Here is a 26,042-nt window from a genome sequence, read left to right as displayed (position 1 = left end):
TCTCTAACTTCTGCATTGCAAGATCACTTATGTGATTACTTAGCAGCATGTCATTAGTACTGGTAAATAGCACCAAAAGTTTGTCAGCTGACTTTCTTTTCTTTCATTTCACTCTGTGAGGTTTTTTGAAGCACAAATTCAGGATTTCCTGAACTTTGTTACACTATTGAACACGTTTAGGAGTTACATTTTCAGTGCATTGAGCAGATGATGCTGAGGAGGTGAAAAGGCAAATGGCAGAACTTGGGAGGAGGGACACTGAGGTGCTTCACACATTTTTCCCTTTCTACCAAAATACTAGAAGGGGTTGAGCAGAACTCAGAAGCCACCCCCAAAAAAATTTCTTTTTTTTTGCTGTTGGTCAGACTCCTGGAAAGTTTGGAAGTTGCTTTGCAGTCTGCATGTAAAATTGTTTCGATGCAAAGCATTTTTGATACAAAAGCTCCAAGCCCTCCTCTTATGCACCTTCACTACAAAAGAATCCCAAATCCACATCAAATCAGATCTTGGGTTGAGAGGCCTCTAGCTAAAATTCTTTAGAGGCCTTAAGCTCAGTTAAAGGATTGCTTGTTGTGAAAGAACTGTTTTCATTTGAATCTCTGTTCATAACTTTCCTGTAAGAGTTCTAACACCCAGGAAATGTAAGTTCAACCCCATAAAAAGAAGGGAGACTGGACTTCAAGTGTCTCCTTCGAAACAAGGGCTCTCATCACCTGGCGTTTCTTACATTATAAGAGCACAGGCCCTTTCCAAGCAGGTGTTTGGCTTCAGAAGGAGGAGCTGTGTGGGGCCCAGAAGCTCTTCTGCAGTTCCAAGTGCGCTGCCTGTGCAGTAGGATGCAGATTCCTCCAAGTCTTCCAAGTTCCTCCAGTAAGTGCTGTGATAGTGAGATCCAGGTAGTGGCACTCGCCATATCCTGTCCTGCGTACCACTTAGGTTTCCATTTTTTGCCTGGTTTTCTCATGTGTTCTCCAAGATGGTCTAGTGCTCCAATGGTTTAGATGGAGGAGAAAAAAAAAAAAAAAAAAAAAAACTTTTGGTTGCACAGGTCCGTATCTGAAATGGAAGAGTTGAAAATCAGTTGGTTCTAGGAGTGGTTTTCCAAAGCTAGCAGCTACATGGTGTGAGAAGGGAGCAAAAAAAGGGGGAAGGTGGGTGGTTGGTAGCAGGGAGAGTTGGTGGTGGAGAGGAATGAGAGGGTGCCTGTTACTTAGAAAAGACTGGAAGTGATTTCCTGCTCCATGCACATTATCTGAACGCTCTCTGTTCTTTCTGAATTCGTTAGATTCTGCATCCATTTCTGTGTAACAGGCAACTAAAGACAAGGTTTTCATGGATAAATTAAACAACTGTAAATGTGGGACCTGGTACATACAACAGCGCAGCCCTGCTTCCAGCACCTTCTTCCTGCTTCTTCCCAGGTGCTGAACGCGTTCAGGCAGCTGAACGAGGAAAACGCTTTCATCAACAGCTAGTCCTGAGTAATATACGGCCTCCCCAGCCATGGCCGGGTTGCTCCTAAGGCAAGAGAGAGATGAGGAAGTAAAGGGAGGCACAAATGCACTTGGATTGATTTAAGCCACGTGTGGAACTTTGCTGCAAGTGTCGCAGGAGGGAGTTTAGCCTTGAGACTTTTGAGTCCTTTTACGCTCAAATATGCTACAGGTTCCTCCCTGTAGTCTGCAATTAAAAAGAGGGAGCATTTATATGTAAACCACCTCCCTACTGTCTTCCTGTGCTTGTGGACACGCATTGGACCGTAATATTTTTATATCCTTGCTTTGGCTTGTGGGCAAGCTTGATATTGGCCTGTTTCTACTGGGATCATGGGGCCGCACTAACCAAAAGCAGCAGTAGGTGAGAGCAAAGAGAGCAGGGCAAAACTGCATCCTGAGCAAAGCAATTCCTCCATGAATTCCTGGCAGAGCTGTTTCCCTGTGTCCCCTGTCCATTCCCCTTTGAGACAGGGAAACACTGGGACGCATGAACGCGAAAAACAATTTAACCTAAGAGTGAGTCAACAGGCAAACGGCCACTTTCCTGACCTGAAGCAACATGTGGAGACTCCAGGTCACCTTGTGTTCCTTGCGGCTGCTCCTATTTGCCTGGAACAGACATTTTTTGATTATTTAAAGGCAGCAATGTTGTACAACAGGCCTAATTTTTAGATTTCATGGACACTTCTGGGATAATCTTTTCAGAGCTGTTACTTGTGGTGGAGTTAATGAAGTAAAATTTTTGTTCAAAGAAGCAAATGCTTTCAGCCTTCCTTTAAAAAAATAAAAAAAGAAAAGCGAGGCGGGGGAAGGGGTTTCTGGTGAGATGAGGAGCGGGGGTGGCTGGAAAGGGCTCGCTGTGGCGCCGGGCGCCTGCACCGTGTTCCCTGTGGGGACACGGGGGTCAGACGCCTCCGTCCGCCCTCGTCCGAGCGGCAGGGGCACCTCACACACACCGGGCCCGAGCCGCGACGCCCGTCGGCAGGAAACGCTCAGAACAACAAGGGTCTGAAAGGGCAGGCGCAGGGGAAGCGGCCCCGCTGCAGCTAAGGGTTTGTTTGTTTGTTTTTCCCCTGCGCGCCAATAATAAGCTGCAACATGCAACAGGTTTCACACTGTGGTATACTCTGCCTGGTGCATGAACTGTGCACGCTCTGGAGTGTGAAAGCCGGGGCAAAACGTTTCGGGGGGGGCTGCTTTAAGCCTCGTGGTTTGAAATTTGCTGATAGAGAAATGCTCCCAAGGCTTGCAAACTCCCCTGGATTTTCTCAGCTGGCAGAAGGCAAACAGGACTGGGTTTGCCACGGTTGTGTGCAGCTCCAGTAAAGCACAGCGTGACCAAGTTTTGCAGTCAGCATCATTTAAATCACTGCTCACTATGTTTTCCCTTTTGCCCTGCTAAAAGGGATACCAAAACTTGACTCCAGCTCCAGCATAAAGACTTTGAAATACTGCTATTGGACAGCGCTATTCTGGCAAAATCAAAGCTTTTTCTGGAAATAGGATTCAGTGAAATTTCTTTCAAAATGTAAGTCAAAAATATTCATCAAGCCAACTGAATTAAAAAAAAAATCTTTAGAGCTAATTTTACCTTGTTTTTCTTGATTTTCCAAAATAAAACTTAGAGAACAACAATTTTCTCAGCATAAGATTTATGAAATATAGTTGTTTCATCAGAAACATTGAAGAGCAATTCTTTGGTAGGAGGAACATTCTTACTTGAGTAGTACACATTTTTTTCTATAATAAAATGAGACCACAGGAAGCCAGGAGGTTTTGTCATTTGGTTATTTAATATACTTTATCAGATAAACTATAGCTTCCTGCTTGTTTGGGTACCATGAAACGTCAATTGTTTAATACTTTAGGGGAAATCACGTAGGTTTGATATGTGTTTTGCTGATTTTGGTTAGATGACAGTGGAACCTACACATAAGTAGGTGACAAGCAAGTGCTGCATAGAGGAAGGCGAGAGCAGAGCACATTTCTTGGTTTTTATAAATACATCTGATCACCAAACCTAGAATCATCCAGACAAAAAAAAAATAGCATCATACGTGTTCAGAAATTTGTGTTACGCTTTTAGAAATGTGCCACTTCTTTATTTTGCCATTAAAATCCAAGGCTGCTTCCTCGTTAGCATTATGAAGGCACAAAATGAATGTTCCCCTTTTTTGGCTGTTTTGCAGAGGCCCCAGTTGTGCTGCTGGCACAAGGTACCTGTCACCTTTCTCAAGCCCTGCTTCAGTGGCAGCTCTTCGCCCTCTCCTGTCCTGCAAGGAGGTAGAAATCAAACACTGCCCTTAGTTTCCAGAATGGATGAGAAAGGGGGATCTTCATTGTGCCATAATTCTTGATTTTTTCAAACACAAGATTAAAAACTGCTTTCCCAAATCCAGATGATATTGTTCAAATAGAAGGGGTGAGACTTCTGCCCTTCTGTGCTTCCATGGACATCACCAGGGCTTATGCTCTGCCTGCTTTTTTTCAGAATACCATAGTACTCAAGCATTTCTGACTAAAATTATGCTTTTTTTCCTTGTACTGTGGAAATTCATATATATATATGTCCCTCAGACAAGTAAGAAAAAAAATAAGCCCAGTCCAATCTTAATAAGACTGAAGAAAGCTATAAATGGGAGAGGCTTTGGTTTGTAGGAGAAATTCTAGGGCACTGGCATCTGTCTATAGTGCAGTGTGCTCTGTTACTATTACTCATAACTCAGGTGATGCAGACTGACAATGGGCCCTTATTTCCAGCCACTCTTTCTACTATTCTCCTAACTGCTGAGGGGAATTAAAGTAGCCTGTTTTATACAAAGTAGTATCTAAGTGTCCTCCAGGCCACCAAGTAATCCAACTTTTTATATTAGGTCATCTTATTTACCTAGGAAAGCCTTTCTGCTTGACCCTATGGTTAAATGGGAAACAAAGCCTTTTAAAACACAATAAGTCAGTAATTTTCTGCATCATTTACCTCTAAATAACTGAGGGGTAAGTGTTCTGTTGTGAGCAAACCTGTTTTTCCAGAGCCTTCATTGACTCCAATGTTTTTTTGTGTGCATGTGTGTGGCCATGAAGAAAAGCACCAAATATCATGTCTTGGATTATTTTCCGAAGAATAACAGGGACTTAATTTCAGAGAGGTTGACTTAAGCTGCCTGCAGGTGCTGCTGAAATTCAGATGTCTGGACAAGTGTCTTGGTGGGTCCCAGGCTGTACAGCTCTGTGGATGATCTGTGTGTTTATGTGTAAAACACTCCTGACCCCATTTCTTAGGGTTGCTCATTTTTTGATGACTGCTAGTTGCATTTTTCTCAGTCTCGAATCTGTGAAAAGTTAATGCATTCATACTAATATTAAAAATCTTTTGGGGTGGCTCTACAAATTTATAGCCTGTATTTGACAAAGTCAGTTTGTTGGTGGTGAAATTGCCCTCTAGACAGGACGAGGAAGTTAAGTGATAACCAGCAAAAAGCCCAGAGTTGGGGAGAGCAGCATGGTTTAATAGAATGCACTGTAATATCTGCTTGAGAAATAGATATAAAACTTTGGGAGAGCACACAAGGAAAAATATTTAGTATATGTTAAATACTAAATCTGTTAGAAAAATTAAAATGTAAGTATGAAATGGGTATAATGAAAAAAATGGATGTTCTATGCATGTCTTCAGTTTGTTTCAGATCTGTTCAGATTTAAGTTACTAGAAAGCCTGGTTTTTTTTACAGCAGTAAGTTTTACAATTCTGCATACTATCAAAATTTAATTTCTTATCTTCAGACTGAAAAGAATATATTTTTAATGCAGACTACGTAGTATTATCACAGCCCAAGCCTTTTTTCCCCCCAATTCTCTCTTGTTAATCTGATTTTCACTGCACTACTCCCTCGCACTAATGTATATATTTTATCTGATAGTAAAGTAGCTGCTTGTGAGGCAAAACTGGGTAATTGCAGGCATGTTTTTAAGCTCTATCAACAAAGTGCTCAGAAGCTCTGCATGTGGTTCTGCTGTGAGGGCTAATCAGAACAGGAGGGCTGCCAGGTTGTGTCTGCCTTGAGCAACTGCTAGGTGCTAGGTGAGATAACTGAGCTTGACGTATTCCCTAGCATTAGTCACAGAAGAACTGCATCAAATTAAGATCAGAACACTTTTTTTAAGGGGTGGATTTATGCTAAAATGTTGCTGCACTGATAGTTTTCTTACAACTTTTGTCTTGTCTTTTCAGTTTTTGTGAGCGATTTGTTTTCAGATTGAAATGCTTCTAAAAGTGGTCACTGTAAACACTGTTACATAGAGCACTTCTTATATTTTTGTTGCCATATTTTTCTGTGAAGCATTTTTGGAAGTCCAATTAATTTCTACTATTCTTCTGGATTTAGACTCTGTGAGGCATCTTGCAAAATGTTTATAGCAATTTCTGTTTTTACAGCAGGCTGCAGTTAATGGTTTGGGAATACGTCACTTCCCTAAGCTCATGCCGGGAGCAGAAGTTTTCCTGTTTTCTAGAGAATTAGTCCCTCTACTTGCAGCTCATTCTAGAGACCCATGTTCTCTGCAGCTTATTTACATGGTATCATTTTCTGTGCAAGTCCTAATTTACTGATTCATTAGTGCTGTTGGTGGAAGATGCTGTCCTGCCTTTTTCAGCTGATGCCTACAAAATTTTCCAGCCTACTTACTGCTTTAACTGGATTAAGAGAATTGCTCATCATGTACTGTGCTTAAATTGGCCCTGCTGATGAGTAAATGAGAAGAATGAGAGACTTACTGGTTAGAAAGCTTGAACCAAAAATCTGCAAAAGGTGCCACATTACGAGTACCCAAAAGAAACTACTGATAAAAGGTTTTTCATTAGAAAGATGCACGTTACCAGTCATAACTTTAGCTCTTCAAAGAATTGATGATTTTAACGTGATGGTGTTTTGTAGTGCATCGTGCAGAACCCGAGCTTGTGCACTGCAGTGGCTGCTTTCCAGCACAGGGTGCCATGAAAATGGCATGAAACTCGTGTATTTTTCTGGCTAAAGCAGTGACAAGCGAATTTGCATGTTTTCATCAGCATGTCATTTAGGTAATTTACCCTCATCCGTGTGTTTAATGCCGCTCTGTAATCAGGCCGGAGTATTTTGCCAGCTAGAACATCTTGTCTGCACTTGCATTGGGAGAAGTAATTCCTGGGATTGCCGTTTTTGGTTGTTATTCTGAGAACTGTGACTGTGTAAGTGAACTTGAAAGGAAGCTGCTAGGAAGGGAGCAGCTTGGTGTGATGGTGTTTCTGTAACCGTCTGATCCTTATCTATAGGAACTGCAAACTTAGAGCAATTCTGGGGTCACAGAACACCTATTTTAGTAGAGAACGAAATGAAGAGCCTGGATGTGTTCTTAGGCTCCCCAGCGGAACTATTTTTCATAGGTGGAAATTTTTCTATTTTTCATAGGTAAGAATATTTTGAATGCTGCTGTGATGTCGGTTTACACAAATGGGCGTGCAAAGCATCTCTTCCCTACTTCCTTTGCTGGAAAAGCTCCTTGCTTTCGCAGCCCGAGGTGGCCGCCGCGCGCTGGGGAGTTTCTGCTGCCGCCAGCAGCGCGGGGCTCGCGCGGGGCAGGTCTCCGCTTCCGCAGCGTACACGACGCTCTGTGCTAGAGCAGGGCCAAAACCAGCAGTGGTTCAGCTTCTTTTTGTGGCTTTGGTTGAAAAATACTGAAGTGAGATTTGTCCAAGAGCCAGTCACGAGCAGGCAGGGTTGCAGCGGGGCGCGAGGCAGTAAACACGGCGATTGCTTCAGATAAGGTTGTTTCTCCAGCAGCTGCTGCCAGGTCAGCCGGAGGATCCAGCTGGAAGAGGCTTCTTGCAATAGCTCTGGGGGAAAAATACGTGCCAGGCTTGCCCGCAGTGTTGTTTTCTTGGATAATACCCAGCCAGAAAGACACAGTACGTGGCTACAGTCTGTAACACTTTGTCGATCTACATGTGTAGTGGCTTTTGGAATAAAATACGTTGTCCCTATCCATGACGTGTTGTAGTAATTAGTTCCACGGCTGAACTCCTCTGTTGTATGAGAAGCTATTTGGTTTGGGCTTTTAATCCTGTTGGCTGATAATTTTAGTTTGATGACAGTTTTGACACACTGTGGCATAGTAATAACTCTCTGTTTTATTTCTTTGGTAGTAATTCTGTAGGAAGCTCACCTCAACTTCCAAGCTTGAGTTGGCACATTAAGTTACTCAGAGATGTTTAGTATCTTTTTGCAGCAGTATTGACTTTGGAGCCCTTATCTATGACAAGCTAGTATCATTTTCTTCCCAGCCTTGAATAGCTGTTTTATCATCTACTCAGTCTTGCGACTTTTTTGCAGTGAGTTTTCATTTCCTTACTTAAACTAAATATTTTTGTGTCACCAGCAAACTTTCCGTCTCTGCCTCCCTCTTTTTCCCATGTCATCTGTGAACGTTAAACAGCAGCTCCCCGGCAGAGATTGTGAGAGTTCACTGGTCACTTCTCTCCACTGTGAAAACAGAACATTTATTCGTACCTTGGTTATCTGTCTTAACCAGGTACTGCCTTCCCATCAGTCTATGACAGCATTTTCTTTAAGATCCTTTTCTGCAGTAGCCTCTTCTAGATTTCAGTATGTGATGCTGTCCATAGGATCCATAGGATCACCCTATTTGCAGACTTGTCGACTGCTTTTGAGGAGAAATCGTGGAATTTGAGAGCTGTCTAGCTGGCCTTTAGCCCAGTCCTGCCCCTGAAAGATGATCCTCCAGCTGCACATTTCTGACTCTTCCTCCTGTGGCCCAACATGTGCATGGCCATAGGGTGAAGTAGATAGGGGAGCTGATCTGGGTATAAAATGAGCCTGCCATCCCTTTTCCTATCCTCCCAAAATGTCTTAAAAGCAAAGGAAAACAATAAACCCTGATCCAGGGCTCCATGCAGCCACACAGACTCGAGAGAAGCAGGAGGTGGTGAGAGGAGGAGGAGGAGGAGCAGGCGGTGCCTTTCGGTGGGTGGCTGGCTTAGAGATGTGTGTAACTAAGGCTCTAACAAGCTGAAGATTAACTCCTTGCTTATTCAGCCTGCCTTTCTTTTACGAAAAAATCTAGCAAATTGTGCAAGTCTCCAGCAGGAAGACTAGTAAAGGGGGCAAGGGCGTGCTTCAAGCCATGTGGTAGGAGGCTTCCTAGTGTCGCCTTGAGAGGCTTAAGCAAAGTAATTGAATCAAAAATGTGGTTCTGCTTTTCAACTTTTTCAAAATTATTTTCAAGGAAATTTCTGAAAATTTAATTTTGCAGCCAATTTAAACAGGAATCATCCTGAATACCATGGATCGCTCTTCGGTATTCACCTGGTGACTGCTTTACAGCTCTTTAAAGCAGTAGCCAGGTCAGCAGTTCATCTATTTGCAGAGCATTATCATTGCTCTGTGTAATATTTTTGAACATGCCTGTAGAATTAGTCTCTATCTTAACACAAAAAAACTCTAGTATCTTTGTGGTTAAAGTTTAAAAACTGGGAGGGAGGGAGGGGGGAAATGGGGTTGCTGAAAATCATGGAGTTTAAGCTTTGCAAATTTGTTTCACTCTTTAGTTTAGCTAAGAACTGGCTGTTGAGTTTTTTTAAAAAAAACAAGTATCACAGCAAATATCTAACAGTGGCCATCAGCTGTTTCTCTTGCTGTGATGTGTTTTTGTATTCAGCTTCCCTGTTTCCCCCCAAATCCTCAGGGAAGTTGCAGGTGAGGTTGGCCTCTCAGCAGCTTCTGAGCGTTGTTATCTTGACATGCACTTCGTCCTTTGCTAGGAAATAGGTCTCTGCTGGCCTGTAGCGTGGTGGCTCCAGGAACCTTTGCTGAGAGATCTTGGAAAACAGAGAGAATCAGTTAATACCACCTGGGGAAGAATCATAGAATGCGTAAGGTTGGAAAGGGACCTTGAGAGGTCATGTAGTCCAACCCCCCTGCACACACAGGGACACCTAGAGCACGTGGCACAGGGTGGCATCCAAGCAGGTTTGGAAGATCTCCAGAGAAGGAGACTCCACAACCTCTCTGGGCAGCCTGTTCCAGAGCACCATCATCCTCACTGTCAAGAAATTTTTCCTTAAGTTCCTGTGGAACTTTTGGTGTTTCAGTTTGTGGCCATTACCACTAGTTCTGTCGGTGGCCACCAGTGAAAAGAGGCCAGCACCATCCTCCCCACTGCCTCCCTTGAGGTACTTGTAGACACTGATCAGGTCCCCTCTCAGCCTTCTCTTCTCCAGGCTGAACAGGCCCAGCTCCCTCAGCCTCTCCTCATAGGGCAGATGTTCCAGGCCCCTGATCATCCTTGTGGCCCTGCGCTGGACTCTCTCCAGCAGCTCCACATCCCTCTTGTACTGTGGGACACAATACTCCAGATATGGCCTCACCAGGGCTGAGTAGAGGGGCAGGATCCCCTCCCTCGACCTGCTGGAGACGCTCTTCTTAACGCACCCCAGGATCCCATTGGCCTTCTTGGCCACGAGGGCACACTGCTGCCTCATGGTCAACTTGTCGTCCACAATGACACCCAGGTCCTTCTCTGCAGAGCATATTTGGAGGTAGAAGGGTGGGAAATTATGGTATTGATTGGGTTGAAATAAATTAGGAATTCTACTAGAGCTCAGTAGGTTTTCTCTGGAGGCTTGTAGGGAAGGGGCTAGATTATTGCAGGCCTGGAAAGATGTAAGGGATTTGCAGCCTTGTTTAAACCAATGTGAACTTAAAATACATATCCCGGATATGGATGACCTGGCTTTTCTTCTCTAACCAAAGAAGTTTGAAATCATTTTTTCCATAACGAATATATAGGGAATCAATTTCACCTGTTTCACCATACATCAGTGATTTTGTATTTAGTATATATGTTTATATTCGCTAAAACAGCATCTCCAATTTCCCATTTCCGTGATAGGTTCTAAGTGCCAGACCAGACAGCAGTCCCTCTTATTTTTAGTTTAATACTGTTTTTTTGTAATTTAGAAGAAAACTGGAACATGAGAACTGAGTTTGAGAATTCTTAATAGGCCCAAGGCTACAGCACCCACATTCAGTCAGCTGCTGGCAAGTTTTCTATCAACGTCTTCAAACAAACTCCTTCAGTTTGTGCTTTTTCACGTTCTTCTCAGTTTGCCTTTGCTACCCTCTTGGGTGTGGAGAAAAATACCTTTAAAATATCACTCAAGTGATCAGAACCAATTTAGGCATTGGTTTTTGTCTGCTTTCCTCTCTTCTACATACTAGATATTTACATAAAAAGGAGACTCTCACAAAACTTTAACGTTAGATTTGTGTTTTATAAATCACCATTACGCTTGATTTTTTTCAAGTATCCTGCCAGTAAGGCAGAAGTAGAGCTTGTATTAAAAAACATATATTTGCACAAAGGAGTTGAAAGTAGATCTGACAGTGCTGTTAAACAAATTAGAATCCGTACTGCTACAGTTGTTGCTTATTTTCTTTATGAATTTCATAAGAACAAGCCCTAATAAGATTATAATTTGCATAATGCAACTCCTTTAATAGAAGCTTTGTACGTACATACAAAGTTAAAACGTTGTGTTTAATATATTTTTTCATAGTAAATATAGTTCAAATTTAGCCTGTGAAGTGTATTGTTTTGGCAGGCCTAAATTCACGCAACGGTCAATATTCATAATCTTGGAGACACTTCTGCAAACATAGCAGACACAAATCAAGCAAGTGGTTAATTCTGTCCTGGGAAAGCGGAATGTGAAGCGATAGCTCCAGTACAGTCTTTGCAGTTTCATTTAAAAGTTGTCATTGCCAAATTCGTTTTGGTTTGCGTTGCAAAAGTACACCCAGCTTTCAGTGTCTTCCAAAAAGAAAAAAAACTTCATGTTTGGATTCCTTGGAAATTCTTAATGTAATGGATTGACTGATACAATAACACAGTGATTAGGAGATCATTTAAAGCATGAATGTGTAAAGTGATACAAGATAAAGGCAGAAGCTGTGCTCAAAATAATACTGGGTACTGCCGTTGCAGTGTTCAGTTCAGTAGCTTTGCTCTCCCTTGCCTGGAAGTTGCTCGGGGGCTTCCTCTGCGGTTGGAGCTGCCAACACCTTAATGCCAGGTTAGCTGTGCTCTGTACTAAGGCCTTTTCACTTAATCTTTTCATGGAAGCGAAAACCCAATTAACAGGGAGTTGGGACACTGCTGATCTAAAGGTCGGGAAGCGCCTCTGCATCCTGTAGTTTCAGGAGAGCCAAACAAGGATTAACCAGTGCGGGGTTCAGCCCGGTTTGTCCATAGAAGGAGCTTTGCAGCTTGGAGAAAATCCCCGGGAATGTTTGCGACGCGGGTGTTGCTGCCGGGCCGTGTCCGGCGGAGGCTCCCCCGCTGCCCCTGCCTGTTTCACTGAGGTTTAGCAGAGCTGCTGCTGCGGGGCTGTGACTAGCCTGGCGTGGCTTCCGGGGGAATTGAGGGAAATCCCGGCCTCCTCCTTGGCTCTAACGCCAAGAACCAGGGTCTGTCTCGTGCCGTGCCAGTAGACCCTGGGAAATTTTGTTTCTTAATTGGCTTCTCCCTTTTCACGCTAATAAATTGCTCCTTGAAAAGCAGTGTTAAATTTCATGTGTTGAATTTGTCCTGTGGCTGTATCTAGTAACAATAATCACTTAGCTTTAAATTAAAATAGAAGTGCTGCAAAACTCGATATGAAAGGAACGCGTTGGAGATGACCTGTTGACCTGAAGTGCCTCCTGGAAGCTTAAGAAAGCCATATAAAATGTGTAGAAGGTAGGATGGGTAATGTCCCTTTAGAAACAAGTTATTGAATAAACATTCTTGCCAGATAAAACTAGGGTTAAAGTTCTTTTATGACAATTCCTTAAGGGACTGGCAAGTGTCTGCTTATTGACACGGTATTTGGCTTGTGCAGGAGAGATGTAGGTTGTTGAATACCTGGTAGTGTGACAGAAAGCGGAGCAGAATTTGCTGATAAGCTCAGTGGTTGCCATGAAAAATTACTGCAAGCTGCAGAATGTGTTGCAGATTCGCTAAAGAAAAGTATTTTTCAGGTTTAAAGGGAAAAGAAAGGAAGAAGATGCACAAACCTGTCAATAACTGATTCTTTAGAAGCAATAGTCACTGGCATAAGAATGGGAATGGCTTTACCTGAAGGCCTGTCAACGAAGAGGTGATGGCAATTGTGCTTATGGGAACTCAGCCTAAATTTCACTGAGTCAGAGGCTAAATGGTGTTTGGGGGGTTTCTGGTTTGGTTTAGGTTGGGTTTCCCTCTGCCTCGTGCAGTCCCAGCCCTGCAGCAGAGGTCGGTGCCGCCGCCTTGGCGCATGCGACACGGCCGCGGAAACCACGAGGAGCCCAAAATAAAATAAAACAAAATAAAAGGAAGGTACTGCACTTGCCATGTCTCACAACTCCGTTACGGAGTGGGGGGTTTTTGTGCTTTGTCTGTGCTCTTGCCAGCTGTAGTTTGTCAGACTGATGGAAAACAGTGACTTTGCATAAATTCCTGTAGGGTCCTGTTTTGTGTCAAATCATCACATTTAATAGGCTGTTGTCGCTAAATATGGGAGCCCTCATACTCCCTTCTCCTTTTCCTGCCCTTTTCTGCTTTCACTTTGCTCCCAGGCTCAGTCTTGCTGCTGCCCTGTCTCCTGCTCCGAGATTTGCTCTGTCCCCTGCAAGAGCTGATTTAACGCCAATGTGCCCCTAATGCAACCTTGCTGCTCTTCTAGTGCATGCCATTGGTGCAGACAGAGGTGAGAAGACTATCATAGCTGGCAAAAAGGATGAAAAAAGGGCAAAGCTGGAGAAAAGAGAGCGAATGATGCAAAAACACCTCTCCTAGGCAGAGCTGCTGCATCCCCTCACCTCGTTCCCTGCTCTTAGGTAGGGAAAATGGAGCAGGGTTGAGAGAGGACCTGGAGCTGCTGGTTTCAAGAAAGAACTTGCAAAACTGGAACTCCTGCTTCCATTTCTTGATCTCTCATTCCCCTGTGTTAATCCCCTTTCCTGTTACTGATGCTTCATTGAGAATAATATTTTTCCAGTCGTGAAGAGTTGAAATGTGACATGAATAATGAAACTGGATTAACTCTTAGTCGAGGAGGCTGAAGATGTTTTCTCAGGGAATTAATGATAGCTCTGGGAAGGAAACAGATTCTTCGGAGTGCAGTGAAACAGTCGTGGGAATAATAAAAAGGAACAAGCAAAGTGGCTGGATGGGTGAGAAATGTTCGTGTCTACGCGCTTCCAGGAAGGGCAGCATGAAAGAACTGAGTGGGATCTGCGTGCAGTCCTAAATGCAGAGCACTATGATGCAAACAAGTCTGGAAGCTGGTCTGGTTGAGAAATGATGGAGAAACAACTCCGTGGTTATGAGTCAGTAACTGGTGTTTCTCTATTATGGATAAAAGGGCTCCAGCATTGCCAAAATTGTAATTTAAAAATTGCACAATATGGGAAATGGTAAATCTCGAGCCATTTTCATCTGGTTGCTCTTAGTTGCTGAAATTTGAAGCTGCTCACATTTTTGAAAGCTGGATATTTTAGAAGAAAAATGGCAACGGAGAATCTCTAAAAAGCAAATGACCCCAGCAGCTGAGACTCTTAGGAAAAGTCCAGATATCTAGTGGTATATAGCAAAGATACAACAATTTGTAGTGCTGCATTGTTATTATTTTTTTTTTAGAAATGATTAAACAAAAAAGTCTTAATGCTGGTTTTACTAGAGCTTCTTTACTGCCTTGCTCATGCAGTTGGCTTTTCATGCTGGGTTATAGCTCGCCACTGTAGCTACAGAATTGAGCCATCCTATTTTAACACTAACAACATGTAGGTGCATATAGGTTTGGGGCAATTAGGTGATGCATTCATTGTGCATAAAGCGTTGAGCAGGTTGGGTTTAGTGCTGTCTCTCCGGGCATGGCTTGGGGGAAAGCCTGGCCCTCTGCGTCGGCTCTCACCTTCCCAGCCTTGCCGACACTGCCTGCCGCTGCCCCAGCATAATTCTACTCCTTGTGTGACAAATAAATGGCAAAAGCCTTAAGACTTTGTTTCCATGAGACTGCTGTTTATTATTAATGTCAGCATTTGCTTGTTATTAATGTAGTGGTGTTGTTGCTTCAGTCAGGTCCTTCTCCATTTCACTCGTATCCTCCCTTCATCACTTGCTGCCTCCCAGGTTTTAGTAGGTTCAGACTTACTCAAGCTACCTTGCCTGGTAGTTGACATAAAATCAAAATATGTGGACTTTTTTTGGTGTTTTTAATGTATCTCAGTACCAGATTGGTATTTACAGTCTGCAGTGGTTACCCCTTCCCGTTACTATGTGCTGGTCCTGTGATTTTTGTAGGATTCACCTCTGTTCGATCTTATCAAGCAGTCGAAGGAACGAGAAGGCCAAGCTGATCAGCCCGAGCCTGCCTCCACTCTGAACCAGCCTCTGCAGCACAACCACACTGCAGCAGACCTGTAAGCAACGAGTGTGCCTGAAGCCTCCTGGGGGCTGCTGTCTGCCTTAATACTTAAATCCACCTGTATTCTGTTTTTGTACTCGTTAGGGTACAAGTTACGGGTGTAAGTTGAAACACAGGAGGTTCCACCTCCATATGGGGAAGAACTTCTTTCCTGTGAGGGTGCCAGAGCCCTGGAACAGGCTGCCCAGAGAGGTTGTGGAGTCTCCTTTTCTGGAGATCTTCCAAACCTGCCTGGATGCCACCCTGTGCCACGTGCTCTAGGTGACCCTGCTGGAGCAGGGGGGTTGGACTAGATGATCTCTAGAGGCCCCTTCCAACCTCAATGATTCTGTGAAGTTACGTTGACCCGTGTGTTGTATTTGCTACTGCTTTAAATATATGTAAATCTTACTAAATAAATGTGGGAATGTTTTATCCAAGCCCATTGAATTTGTAATTGCAAACAGTTGCCTTGCTTGCTGGCAAGTAAGTCCTCTTATTTAGAAAAGTCTGTGAAATGGTTTTAGCTTGAACACACAGTTGAAGAAGGGGTGAGTGGAAGAGGTGTGTGTGCGAGATTGGTGGTGCAGCTCCTTCTTTCTGCTGGTGTTTTGTCCTGTTTCTTTTGCTGTTAGGAGCTCTAACAGCAAGGAATGCAGAGTGGCATTTATTTACTACCTCTAAATTTATATGGTATGGGAATATCTATTTACAGTGCCGATTCATTTCTCCTAGATGCGGGGGAGAGGGAAGAGTTTCTGCAAGCATTAAAGACAAAGTCATTTATTCATCTTGTGATGTCAGTGCTTAACACATGTTGAATTTCCAGGTATCTTTCTCCTGTGAGATCTCCAAAGAAGAAGGCATCTGGCCCTACTCCCAATGCTACTTCCCCTCCGGATGCTCAGGGCACTGCGACTTCCCAAACGCAGAAGCCACAGAAATCTACCTCCCTCTCACTGTTCTACAAAAAGGGTTAGTAGCATCTGAACGTACTGAAATTGTGGAGCTTCTTGTTGTTTATCTTTCTGTGATTTCAGAACTCGGATTCTCCTCATTTTCTAAAATAGAAATCCATAATAAACAAGCTTTACCAACCTTCATCTCCAATTGGAAGAAATCATAATAAAATGATATCAGTAGGTTCTTGCATGTACTCTACACACTATTAATTCAAAGCCAGAACTTAGCTGCATTTTGTAAGAAAGGCCATCTTGGTTCAGAGCTGTTGGTCTAGTCCAGAATCCTGTTTGCAGGAGTGGCCATGAATAGATGCCAGGGGGAGTTTAGAAACAGCTTCCCCTTGATTCCCAGCATTGACTTTTTTCAGCTTTGGCCTTTTGTGATTTGCCTGCTTAGTTAGTAGCCCTTGTGGATTTATCTTCCAAATGCTTATTTGGGCTCCTTTCAAGCTGACATGACTTCCACATGGGCAGCATCTTTCCATGGGGACTTCACTGCTTGTTGTCTGAAGACTTTTTCTCCCCTTTTATTTTGAAGTTGGAGGTTTAGAGCCTTCATTTCATTGCTGGTAGTAGTGGGAGACGATGAACTCATCATTGTCTGACATCTCCATGTCCCTTTTACTTTATGAGGCTCTTATCACCAGTGCAGTTCATTTTTCTTCTCTTTTTCTCTAGTCTATCGCCTGGCTTATCTGCGATTACACACCCTGTTTCATCGGCTTCTCTCTGAGCATCCCGACCTGGAGCCGCTGATCTGGACCCTGTTCCAGCATACGCTGCAAAATGAATATGAGCTTATGAGAGACAGGCACTTAGACCAGGTAACATTAAAAAAAATAGCTTTTACATTTTGTTCAAAATAAATATTTGTTCTTTTGAACAAAATGCAACAAAATGTTTCTTGAAAATTCTTTATCCAATACAAATCATAATCTCTGTTTCTGTTTCTGTTTAGAGGTTGATGTAGAGGAAAGGGAGAGTGAAGTCTGTATTTGATCCCACCCTCTTGTCTTTTTTGAAGTATTGGCAGCTGAAATACAATCTATAAATATTTTCAAAATAAAGCAAAACAAAAGTTTTTGTTTGTATGAGAAAATAATGATTTTTTTTTGGAAGGCAAAATGTGTTGTTATTCTACCGTAAAATTGAAGTGTATGGAATAGGCTTTTAAATGTGATTTGTGTTTGGGAGGATATTCTCAGCTGCAGTGATGAGTTGATGGCCTTTCAGAAATGAAGGGAACAGCTGACTGACTTCATTTTCTGGATCTTTTTATTTTGTGCGTGTGTGTGATGTTGAGCAGCACCTGTTTGCAGCACACAGCTAGCAGTAGAAAGCCCGTAAACTGAGCTTTTACTTTTGCTTCCCAATGGCCATGAGTGCAATTTGTGTTTAAGGCAGCAGCAAAGCTTCCTTTGCTGTCAGGGAGGGTGAAATTGCCTTCTGTGTCAGAATAAAAACATGTAAACACAGAAGGACACAGGAGTGAGAGTAGCATCCCTCAATTTGAAATGTCTGACGAGCCCGACTTCATTTGCAGCATCTCCAATGGTTGTTCTTTGTTTCTTTCCTAGATCATGATGTGTTCCATGTATGCCATATGCAAAGTGAAGAATGTCGATCTTAGGTTTAAAATGATAGTTTCAGCCTACAAGGAGCTCCCCAACACAAATCAAGAGGTATGGAAATTCTTTAGTACTATTCTGCCACAAAAAAAAGTTAGAAAATACTTGTTTTCATCTTTATCTCTCCCTCTCTTTCTCCAGGTGTACTAAATAATATTTACAGTTCTGTTGTGAGACTATGGGCCAGATTTCTAGACAGTTAAGTGTTTCACCTGAGGTGCTAATAGGATTTTCAGAAGCAGCCTGGCTTCCTCTGACAGCTACTGAGCTCCCATTGAGACTTGAGGGGAGATGAGCTGATTGCTCAGATTGCTTTCTGTAGATGCCTAAAGCAGAAATAATGGTATATATCATTATATACATGTATATATATATGGAGGCTTATTAAAATCACTGGCTTAATTCTAACATAAAGATGCCTTTCTGTTTATAAGGCTCACAAACTTTTTTTTTTGCACAATTTATCAAATCATAGGAAAAAAAAGAACAGTTAACTGAAACAGTCCTTCTGGTGGCAGAATCTCCTTGTAGCTGTGTGTGTGTCTTGGCTAAAGCCCTGCCCTCTGTTATCCACATCAGATCAGGAAGGAGGAGCTTCATAAGGTGTGCACAGCAGCCAGCCCTTTTTATGTCAGCTTTTTGTGTGAAAGCAGATGAAGCTTAAGTTTGGAAAATAGCACAGTGTTAGTGAAGGTTTCTACAGGTGTTCGTATGTGTTCGGAAAAATAATACAGAGAAATTCTAAGCAACAGTCACAGTAACTGGCAGGCAACACGTATGCCGTAGTATTTGATGTCTAATGCACATGAGCAGCTTTATAGCTTGTGAAATGTAATTTCTTCTTCTTTTTTTTTTTCCCTCAATGGCGGATTTTCTCACCCTCTGGAGACTTTCAAACGTGTCCTTATCAGGGAAGAACAGTACGACTCCATTATAGTCTTCTACAATTTAGTGTTTATGCAGAAACTGAAAACGAACATTTTGCAGTATGCCTCCAACAGGGTAAGCTCTGTTAGCTGTGTCTGGTGTTACCTAGTAGAAGAGGAATACATGTCGAATAAAATCTCATCGTGTTTTCTTATTTTATAGCCTCCCACTCTGTCACCTATCCCACACATTCCTCGCAGCCCTTACCAGTTTTCCAATTCTCCTCGGCGTGTCCCTGCTGGAAACAACATCTACATCTCGCCCTTGAAGAGCCCCTACAAATTCTCGGATGGGTTTCAGTCACCCACAAAGATGACTCCAAGGTCCAGGTTGGTTGCAAACATTTCTTTGAGTAGATTAAAATTGTCAGTAGGGATTTAATGGAAGCAAGTTTAAAAACTTCAGTGTAGTTCATTAATAGTCTACAGTTATTTTTTTTCGGATTAAAACCTTGTGTCTTGTATTTAGTGTCTTGTGTTGTTAAACATGACTTACTCTTAAACACTTCTCCTCTTCATTTGGCAGAATTCTGGTGTCAATTGGTGAATCATTTGGGGTGAGTTTTAAGATTTTTAATCTCTGGTCGTATATACATGTAACCTATAGAGGAATGAGAACAGCTCTCTGAGAGCAGCAGGGCTGGCCAGTGAGTGTCTCTCATTTAATGTAATTTTTCTAGGATTTGTAGGCATTTTTAAAGAATGTTTTCTTGTAATCCAGACTTCTGAAAAGTTCCAGAAGATAAACCAGATGGTGGGCAGCGGCGACGGGCAGCTCAAGCGCAGCGCGGAGGGGAGCGCCGCGCCGAAGCCGCTGAAGAGGCTGCGCTTCGATATCGAAGGACAGGACGAAGCCGATGGAAGGTAAAGTTACTGGGTGTGGTTTTGCAGTACACTGGAGAAACATATACATATATATACACATATATCACTTGTTTCTGAAGAAATTGAAAAGAAAGGAGAAAGGTAAAGCAAGACAGAGCTAGCATCTCTTGAGTGTAGAGTGTCTCTTCAGTATCTTTCTTGTGGAGGAAAAGGTTTGCATCTTTGTAAGAGAAGGCAGTAACACTGAAGTAACGTAACCCCAATTTGTAGTCGAGTTTATTAGGGGAAGAAAAAAACAAACTTAAAACATTATTCTGCTCTCCATTAACTGAGCACTTTCTATCTGCAGCAAACATCTACCCCAAGAGTCCAAGTTCCAACAAAAGCTTGCAGAAATGAGTGAGTACTTCTTTTCTAGTGATTGAAAATAACCTTGGATAGAGATTGTGGCAGTGCTCTGATAAAACCATTGCTCAACATCGGTGTCATTTCAGTAACCTGCTTTCTTGTGCTTGTTCAAATCTTGAAAACACAGACTGAAATGGAAATCCTCAAGAGCTTTTTCTGGGTTATTAAATGGCCTAGCAGCAACGTTGATGCTGCCACTTTGAATAAGGGGAGGAGCTGGCTGTTCTTCCACCGTGCTAGAAATCTGGAAGTGGAATTAAATGCTTGCCAGTGCTTTCCCCTTTCTCGTTTATTGTAATGAGAACTCCCTTGCTGAGAGCTTGCAGATACAGGCCAGTAGTGCCCACAGCAGCAGTTCGTTGTCCAGAGCACCTTTTAAGTCAGGAAAAAGGGAAAATGTGTGAAACTTTGTAGATTGCTCTGTCTTGAAAACCAGAGTGCCAGAGACTGCACTAACTGTGGAGCCAGACACCTGTATTTTGAGTAAATTTTGTTTTAGTGCTTGCTCGTGGCAGCAGCTGAGATGGGGCATGTGAGAAGGGCCTGTTTCACGTGTGGTTCCGATAGTCCCGGAGCAGGAAGGTCCTTCCTGCACGGGCAGGTGGTGGCAGCTCCGGGACGAGGGCTCCGCTGGAGCTGCGAGGAGCCCCCGGGGGAGGCTGGAAACGGCCCCTCTTCAGCAGCATGAAAACGGGCAGAAATTGGGGTGCAGTTCAGGAGTGACAAACACTTCAGCAAATAGGTAGAATCAATTCCCACCAGTGGGTGGGTTGGATTTCCTCTGAATTATGCATCTACAATAAAATGTAGGATGGAAGTTATTTAGGAGAACAGTACCCATCCATTCCTTGTGTCCTTCCCCATATTTACAGTATACTATCATGTCCAAAATCACTTTAAAGTATTTAATTTCACTGTTTTTTCTGTGCGTGCAGCATCTACTCGAACACGAATGCAAAAGCAGAAACTGAATGATGGAAATGATACCTCAGCCAGCGAAGAAAAGTGAGATTCCTCTCAGGACAGGGGGCTCTGCTGCAGGCTCCTCTCAGCTTGTTTTTGGTTTTCAGCCTCCATTAATTGAGTTGCTTTTTTTAGTTGCTTTTTTATTCCCAACTGCTAGTTGGAAACGTTTGGATTTTTTAAATTTTTAATGTTTCTCATGATACTTTGCCTTAGGATGTAACATACATACAATGCAAGCCACTGATTCTGTTAATTTATATATTTTGAGAAGGTTTTAAAAACAGACTCGGAAAATGTCTTAGTTTCCTGTTTCAGTATCAGCTGATGCAGTCTGCTTGGATTGAATTCTTTTGTCTAAAGACAAATTGTTAGCTAGAATGATTTGAAATGCACTAATTTTGTGTGTTAGACTTCATTTCAGTATTGGAACTCGATGCGTTGTTTGCAAACGAGGATTGGGGGCCAGATACTGCAAAGCTCTCTGACTCCATCCCATTACCACAACAGGTTGTCATTAACTAAACTGCACAGCAGTTGTCAAAGTTGCAGGGTTAGAACCTGGCGTTGCAAGTCCAACCTGAAAGCAAAATGGGTTCGTTCCGTAGCCAAACTACTGAATCCAGTAGCCCCGCTGGCGGGCTGGGCCCGTGGGAGCGCTCCCTGCCAGCCCGCGCCGCGCGGCAGCTCGAGGGGACGAGCGGTGCCTTCCTCGCGCAGGATACACAAAATACTTCCCATACACAAAATACTCCAAGTGCACTTTCTAATATTGAAATATATGTATATATATAAAAAAAACCCAACCCCGGGCCCGCTTGGTATGAGTAAGATGCCGGGATCCTGATGAATGCTCTGGAGGTGACTCGAGTTTTAATCTGAGCACAGCCAAAGCAGGGGGCTAGAGAAGGAGGCCGGTTTCCTGGAGCAGGAGAGGCTGAAGTCGGCCCCAGGGGAGAGTGACCTGGGGTCTAGACAGCAGCGCCTCTCGGGGAGCCCCTCTGGGAAGATGCCTGCCTTTTTTACCAAGAAACAGCAGCTCAAGAGGCTTCCTGTGAACTGCCACAGTCAAAAACAAACCAGCAGCATCCTTTTTTCACCAGTGTAGCTGTAAGTTACTGATTCAGATGCTCATTTTTTTTCCTTGCATTGGTAAAGAGATTGCAAAATAGCCTGTTACGGAGGCACGCTTTATTTCCAGTGGACTAAAACATAAGTAAATAAACAAAGTCCTCTTTTAAAATTGCCCGTTTTAATGAAATGCAGTTTATTCAGCTGCTTGAGTTAAGGCAGTTAGTTACACTAGAAGAGCTTGCTACTCCCTACAGAAATGTATTTCAAAACCGTATCTTCGAGTAGCTTGTTTAGAAATTGCCTAGCTGACCCTAGAATACCTACAGTAACGTTTTAAAGACCAGTTCTTGAGTCGATCAGGATCTAATCCTAGAGCTACTAAAAACTGTACAAACAGCAGATCAATTTGTCAGTGGATTTTGAAGTAAAACTTTCTGATTTTTTTTGTTGTGTTTTTTTTGTCTCAAAATGGCTTCAACTTTCTTCTTGAAAGACATGTACAGAGTTATTGCAGTACTTTATTTTCTCACTTTTTACAGAGTTTTACATTCGGAATATCTGGTGAACGTTGGGGCACACTGACCCTAAGTTCTGTTATGGCTGTTGAAGTTTTTCCATCGTTCACCCAGTCCTTTGGCTAGAGACCTGCAGGGTTAACAGTGAAGAGTCCTGTGCCTAAACAGAGTAATTTCTGTCACAGTGTATTTTTCGTTCAAACACACTGAAAGCTTTCCATCAATGTATGATAATATTTTGTACAACTACTCAGTTTGACTCACTTCAGGTAAATAAAATAACTTTTAAAAGATGTACAGTTATATTGATAACTTGCTTTATTAGACAAGAAGACTTCCTAGGGAATGATGTTCTTCCCTGCTGCATTTCCACCGCGATGCTGCAGCTGGTGCCAGCAGAGGTTACTGCATCTCCAGCCACTCCCTCTCTGCTGCTGCCGAGGTCCCAATCCAGGTGCAGCTGCTTGCAGTTACCTACCCGAGTTTCAGAGGTCACCCTGGGAACAGGCTGGCTTCATCCCCCATGTTCGAATCGGGCTTTTTTTGGCTGCCACTGGTGATGATTTTTGCTGACCCAGACCTGTATCAGCAGCTGCATCGCTGCGACAGCCCTCATAGAAATCCCTCAGGATTTCTCCTCCGTGCTGAGACCTGTTCACACCTCTCCTCCGCCTCCATCTTCGCAGCCCCGGCCGTGGGGAGCTGCTCTCGCGGGCAGGGTGCAGCCCGCGGCCTCGCGCGCCTCCTGCCCCGGCCTCACCCCGGAGGAGGCCGCTGCCCCCGGCCCCGCTGCCTCGCTGCTGCCCAGGGCCGGCGAGCTAACCCCGACCCGTAAGAACATGGCCCTAACCTGAACGCGTTCTTAGAAGCGAATAAACCTGCAGCTAAAAAAAGCAGTTTCAGCATGCGTTATCAGACTTCAAAATTTTCCTCTGTTGAGAGTGCTCTTCTTGCAGCAAGACCTTGATTTCATCAGAATGACCAAGGGTTTTGAAACAATATTTAAGAAAAATCAGAACTCGCTGTCAAAGACCTGGGCAGAAACCGAGACGGGCGTTTCGGTGCCTGGTGATGGGGGTTTCACCCCGGCCACCGTCCTGCTGTAGTCAGGGAGGGGACACGGGCGCTCGCGCGGAGCCCTTTGTCTCATCCCGAAACATTTCTTACACTCAGTCTGCAGCTCTGCTTTTTGCATTGTGCTTAAAAATGGATTATTTGGTTATTTTCTTTAATAAAAAAATGTTTAAAATACCTCCTTGAACAGCTACTTCTGTTTATTTCTTATTTTCCCATGGTACCAAATTATATAGTCAAATCCATTTATAAATCTGAGCGAGCAAATGTCAGACCTGTTTCACTTCTACTGCTAAGAAAGAAAGAAACACTCAGACTTTTAAATGTTACAACATATTTTTTATTAATGGGCTGTTAAAACCAGGTAAGCTCACACAGAAATATGAAACTGGGTATTTTTACGTTCAAGCTGTAAACATGAGATATCATTAGATGGCAGCTAATGACCCCTGTCTCTAGGAGACAACAAAGAAGTGCTGTGTTTTACAAGGAAAGCCCACTGAAAGGGTTCAGATCATATAAAAACTTATATGGAACAGCAGTTTACACAGTGATCAGGCATGGTAGTAAAACACCAAGGGTCAGCACTAGCTGACAAGGTGGTGCTGGATCTTAACATGGATCACTTCTTAGGTAGGATCAAGTGCTCTTTTTCCTTTTCCCTTTCAAATCCCATTCTTTAAGCTTGTAACTTAGTAAGTTGTGGTTTATCTTTTACATGAAAGGTCCCAATTTATTTGGATTTACACATTTTATGCTTGACAATGTTTGCATTTTTTCTTCCATTTTTATTCCCCTAAAATTATTCAAAAATACCCTCTTAACTATTTAAGATCCAAGATCCAGAAACACCACTTTGTTGCACACCACCTTGCCCTGCTAAAATGCATCCCTAATTTCTTCTGACAGCTCCCACGCGTATTGGAAGGACTGAGTTTCACACATGTTTATGCCCACGTCTCCAAATTTGACCTCCTACGCTTTGACCATGATTGTATTTTTTTAAAAAAGTTTGACCTTTAAGTGCCAAGGAAAGGGCAGGGAAATAAAAGCTTAAAAAAATGAATTAATGTCTCCATGAATGCAATACTATCACATCCCTGTCCGACAGCCCCTATCTGTGCCTGACTGGTGACAGAGCTTCAGTCCCCAGATGATTTTTGTTTTTTTGAAAATTACAGGTTTTGATAGTACCTAAGCTCAAACCAGGCTGTAAATTGCACAGTAGGTGGGAAGTAATGAGCAGGAAGGAAATAAATTGGGAAAAGAAAAATGGCACCGTTGGTTTTACTAGGCCAAAACTGTCTCACTGAGGGCAGTTGTTTCCATGGGGGTGTCGTGGTTTGCTGCGTTCGGAACTGGAGCCACGGTGGGAGGGCGATACGGGAGCCGGGGCTGGTCATGGAGCAGAGGCTGAGTTAACAACAACACCCACCAGTCCCCATGATTTTACATAGAGGACCTGTCACTACAAATTACTTTCTGCTGTGGGGCACGACTCGGCCCCAGCTGCCACCTCAGGGCTGGGCTGCGGCCCTGCCACACGTCTTGGCTTGTCGGGCTATAAAAGTGCTGGGAGGGGAACGCACCGAGCCTGGAGCCTCCACGGGTGGAAGGGACAGGACTCTGCTCCAGCGGTGCCCGGCTTAGCCAAGGAAGGGGGAATTCCCAGCAGAGGTTATACGGAACCCGGCCTGCACCCAGGAGAGCAGAGGCGCAGGGTGGTACGGCCGCCTCAGGGGCTGCCGTGCGCTCGTGCCGGCCCTGCCTCTTGCTCTACCCCGATCCGTGCGCCCAAGTCAAGCCCGAGTGACAACATGGAGCTGTGGGACGGGGCGGTCGGCGCGTGGCTGCAAGGGCAGCTTCCGAGCGCCCCTCCTGCGCGAGCGCCGAGGCAGCCGCTGAGGCGCCGGCCTGGGCGGCGCGAGAGACAACTCACGAGTCGCTGAGGGGGCGGCAAGAGAAGCCCCAGGGAAGGAGCAGAGCTGACACATTTCTAGCAAGACTTTGAAGCAAATACCTCAGAAATGTTTTTAAACACAGCACTATGCAAAATAATTCTGGCCCTTTCCCTAGGTTAAGTTCAACTGCCTGTATCCCACCCCGGCGCTTCCCCTCAAAAGCAGGGACTGACCTGGTGACACTTCCTCCTCTTCCTCTCCCACGACTTAATGCTCCTCTTTCTTCCTCCTCCTTTCAAAGGAACATGACTGCTTGGGAAATGTTCTTCTGATGCAGCAAAGAGCAGTCACTTCCACTTTAGAAAGGGGTGTGAGATCATTTAAGGGAATCAGGTACTTCCGAACGGCTTTGTGAGGAGCACAGTTGCAGTAAGTCCTCGAAGGACTCTGCGGCAGAGCACGTACGTGACTGAGGGTCGCATCACTAAACATATTTATTAGCTTCCTGAGCACAGCCATCCCAATTTTTGCCTTTTCCAATTATAAAATACAGCAGGAGAGACTTAAGCCGTTTCACTCCATCTTTTAAGGGAAGTAACTTCTCAGAGTTCAGGGGCAGTTGTCCCTGCTGGAAGATGCAACATTTAACCCGTTCCGCGGCTCCTGCTTGGGGGCAGCAGGGCCCGGGCTCTCCCCTCGGCCCCGCTGGCCCTTGGGCCCCGCTCGCGCCAGCGCCCTCAGCAGAGGGAGGGCCATTGGGACCGGGTGGCCTCAGTATCCTTCAGAAAATTAGGTG

General features: G+C 43.9%; 1 protein-coding gene across 1 annotated transcript in view; it reads left to right on the top strand.

The window, feature by feature from the left end:
- RB1 (RB transcriptional corepressor 1) overlaps positions 1 to 21,006 on the top strand; it is a 74,776-nt gene extending 53,770 nt beyond the window's left edge. Inside the window, exons 18-27 of the mRNA XM_088521041.1 lie at positions 14,868 to 14,986; positions 15,800 to 15,945; positions 16,611 to 16,756; positions 17,510 to 17,614; positions 18,449 to 18,562; positions 18,650 to 18,816; positions 19,013 to 19,043; positions 19,208 to 19,350; positions 19,661 to 19,710; positions 20,655 to 21,006. Coding sequence (XP_088377167.1) covers positions 14,868 to 14,986; positions 15,800 to 15,945; positions 16,611 to 16,756; positions 17,510 to 17,614; positions 18,449 to 18,562; positions 18,650 to 18,816; positions 19,013 to 19,043; positions 19,208 to 19,350; positions 19,661 to 19,710; positions 20,655 to 20,728 — 1,095 coding nt within the window. The 3' untranslated portion in view covers positions 20,729 to 21,006. The remainder of the gene's footprint in view (positions 1 to 14,867; positions 14,987 to 15,799; positions 15,946 to 16,610; positions 16,757 to 17,509; positions 17,615 to 18,448; positions 18,563 to 18,649; positions 18,817 to 19,012; positions 19,044 to 19,207; positions 19,351 to 19,660; positions 19,711 to 20,654) is intronic.
- Positions 21,007 to 26,042: the final 5,036 nt, after the last annotated feature.

The sequence above is a fragment of the Tinamus guttatus genome, unplaced genomic scaffold (assembly GCF_059628265.1).
Source record: "Tinamus guttatus ecotype Peru unplaced genomic scaffold, ASM5962826v1 Tinamus_guttatus_pri_ptg000112l, whole genome shotgun sequence".
In the NCBI taxonomy this organism is placed as follows: Eukaryota; Metazoa; Chordata; class Aves; order Tinamiformes; family Tinamidae; genus Tinamus; species Tinamus guttatus.
Note: the sequence above shows the minus strand (reverse complement) of the source record. Positions and strands in the feature narration are given on the sequence as shown.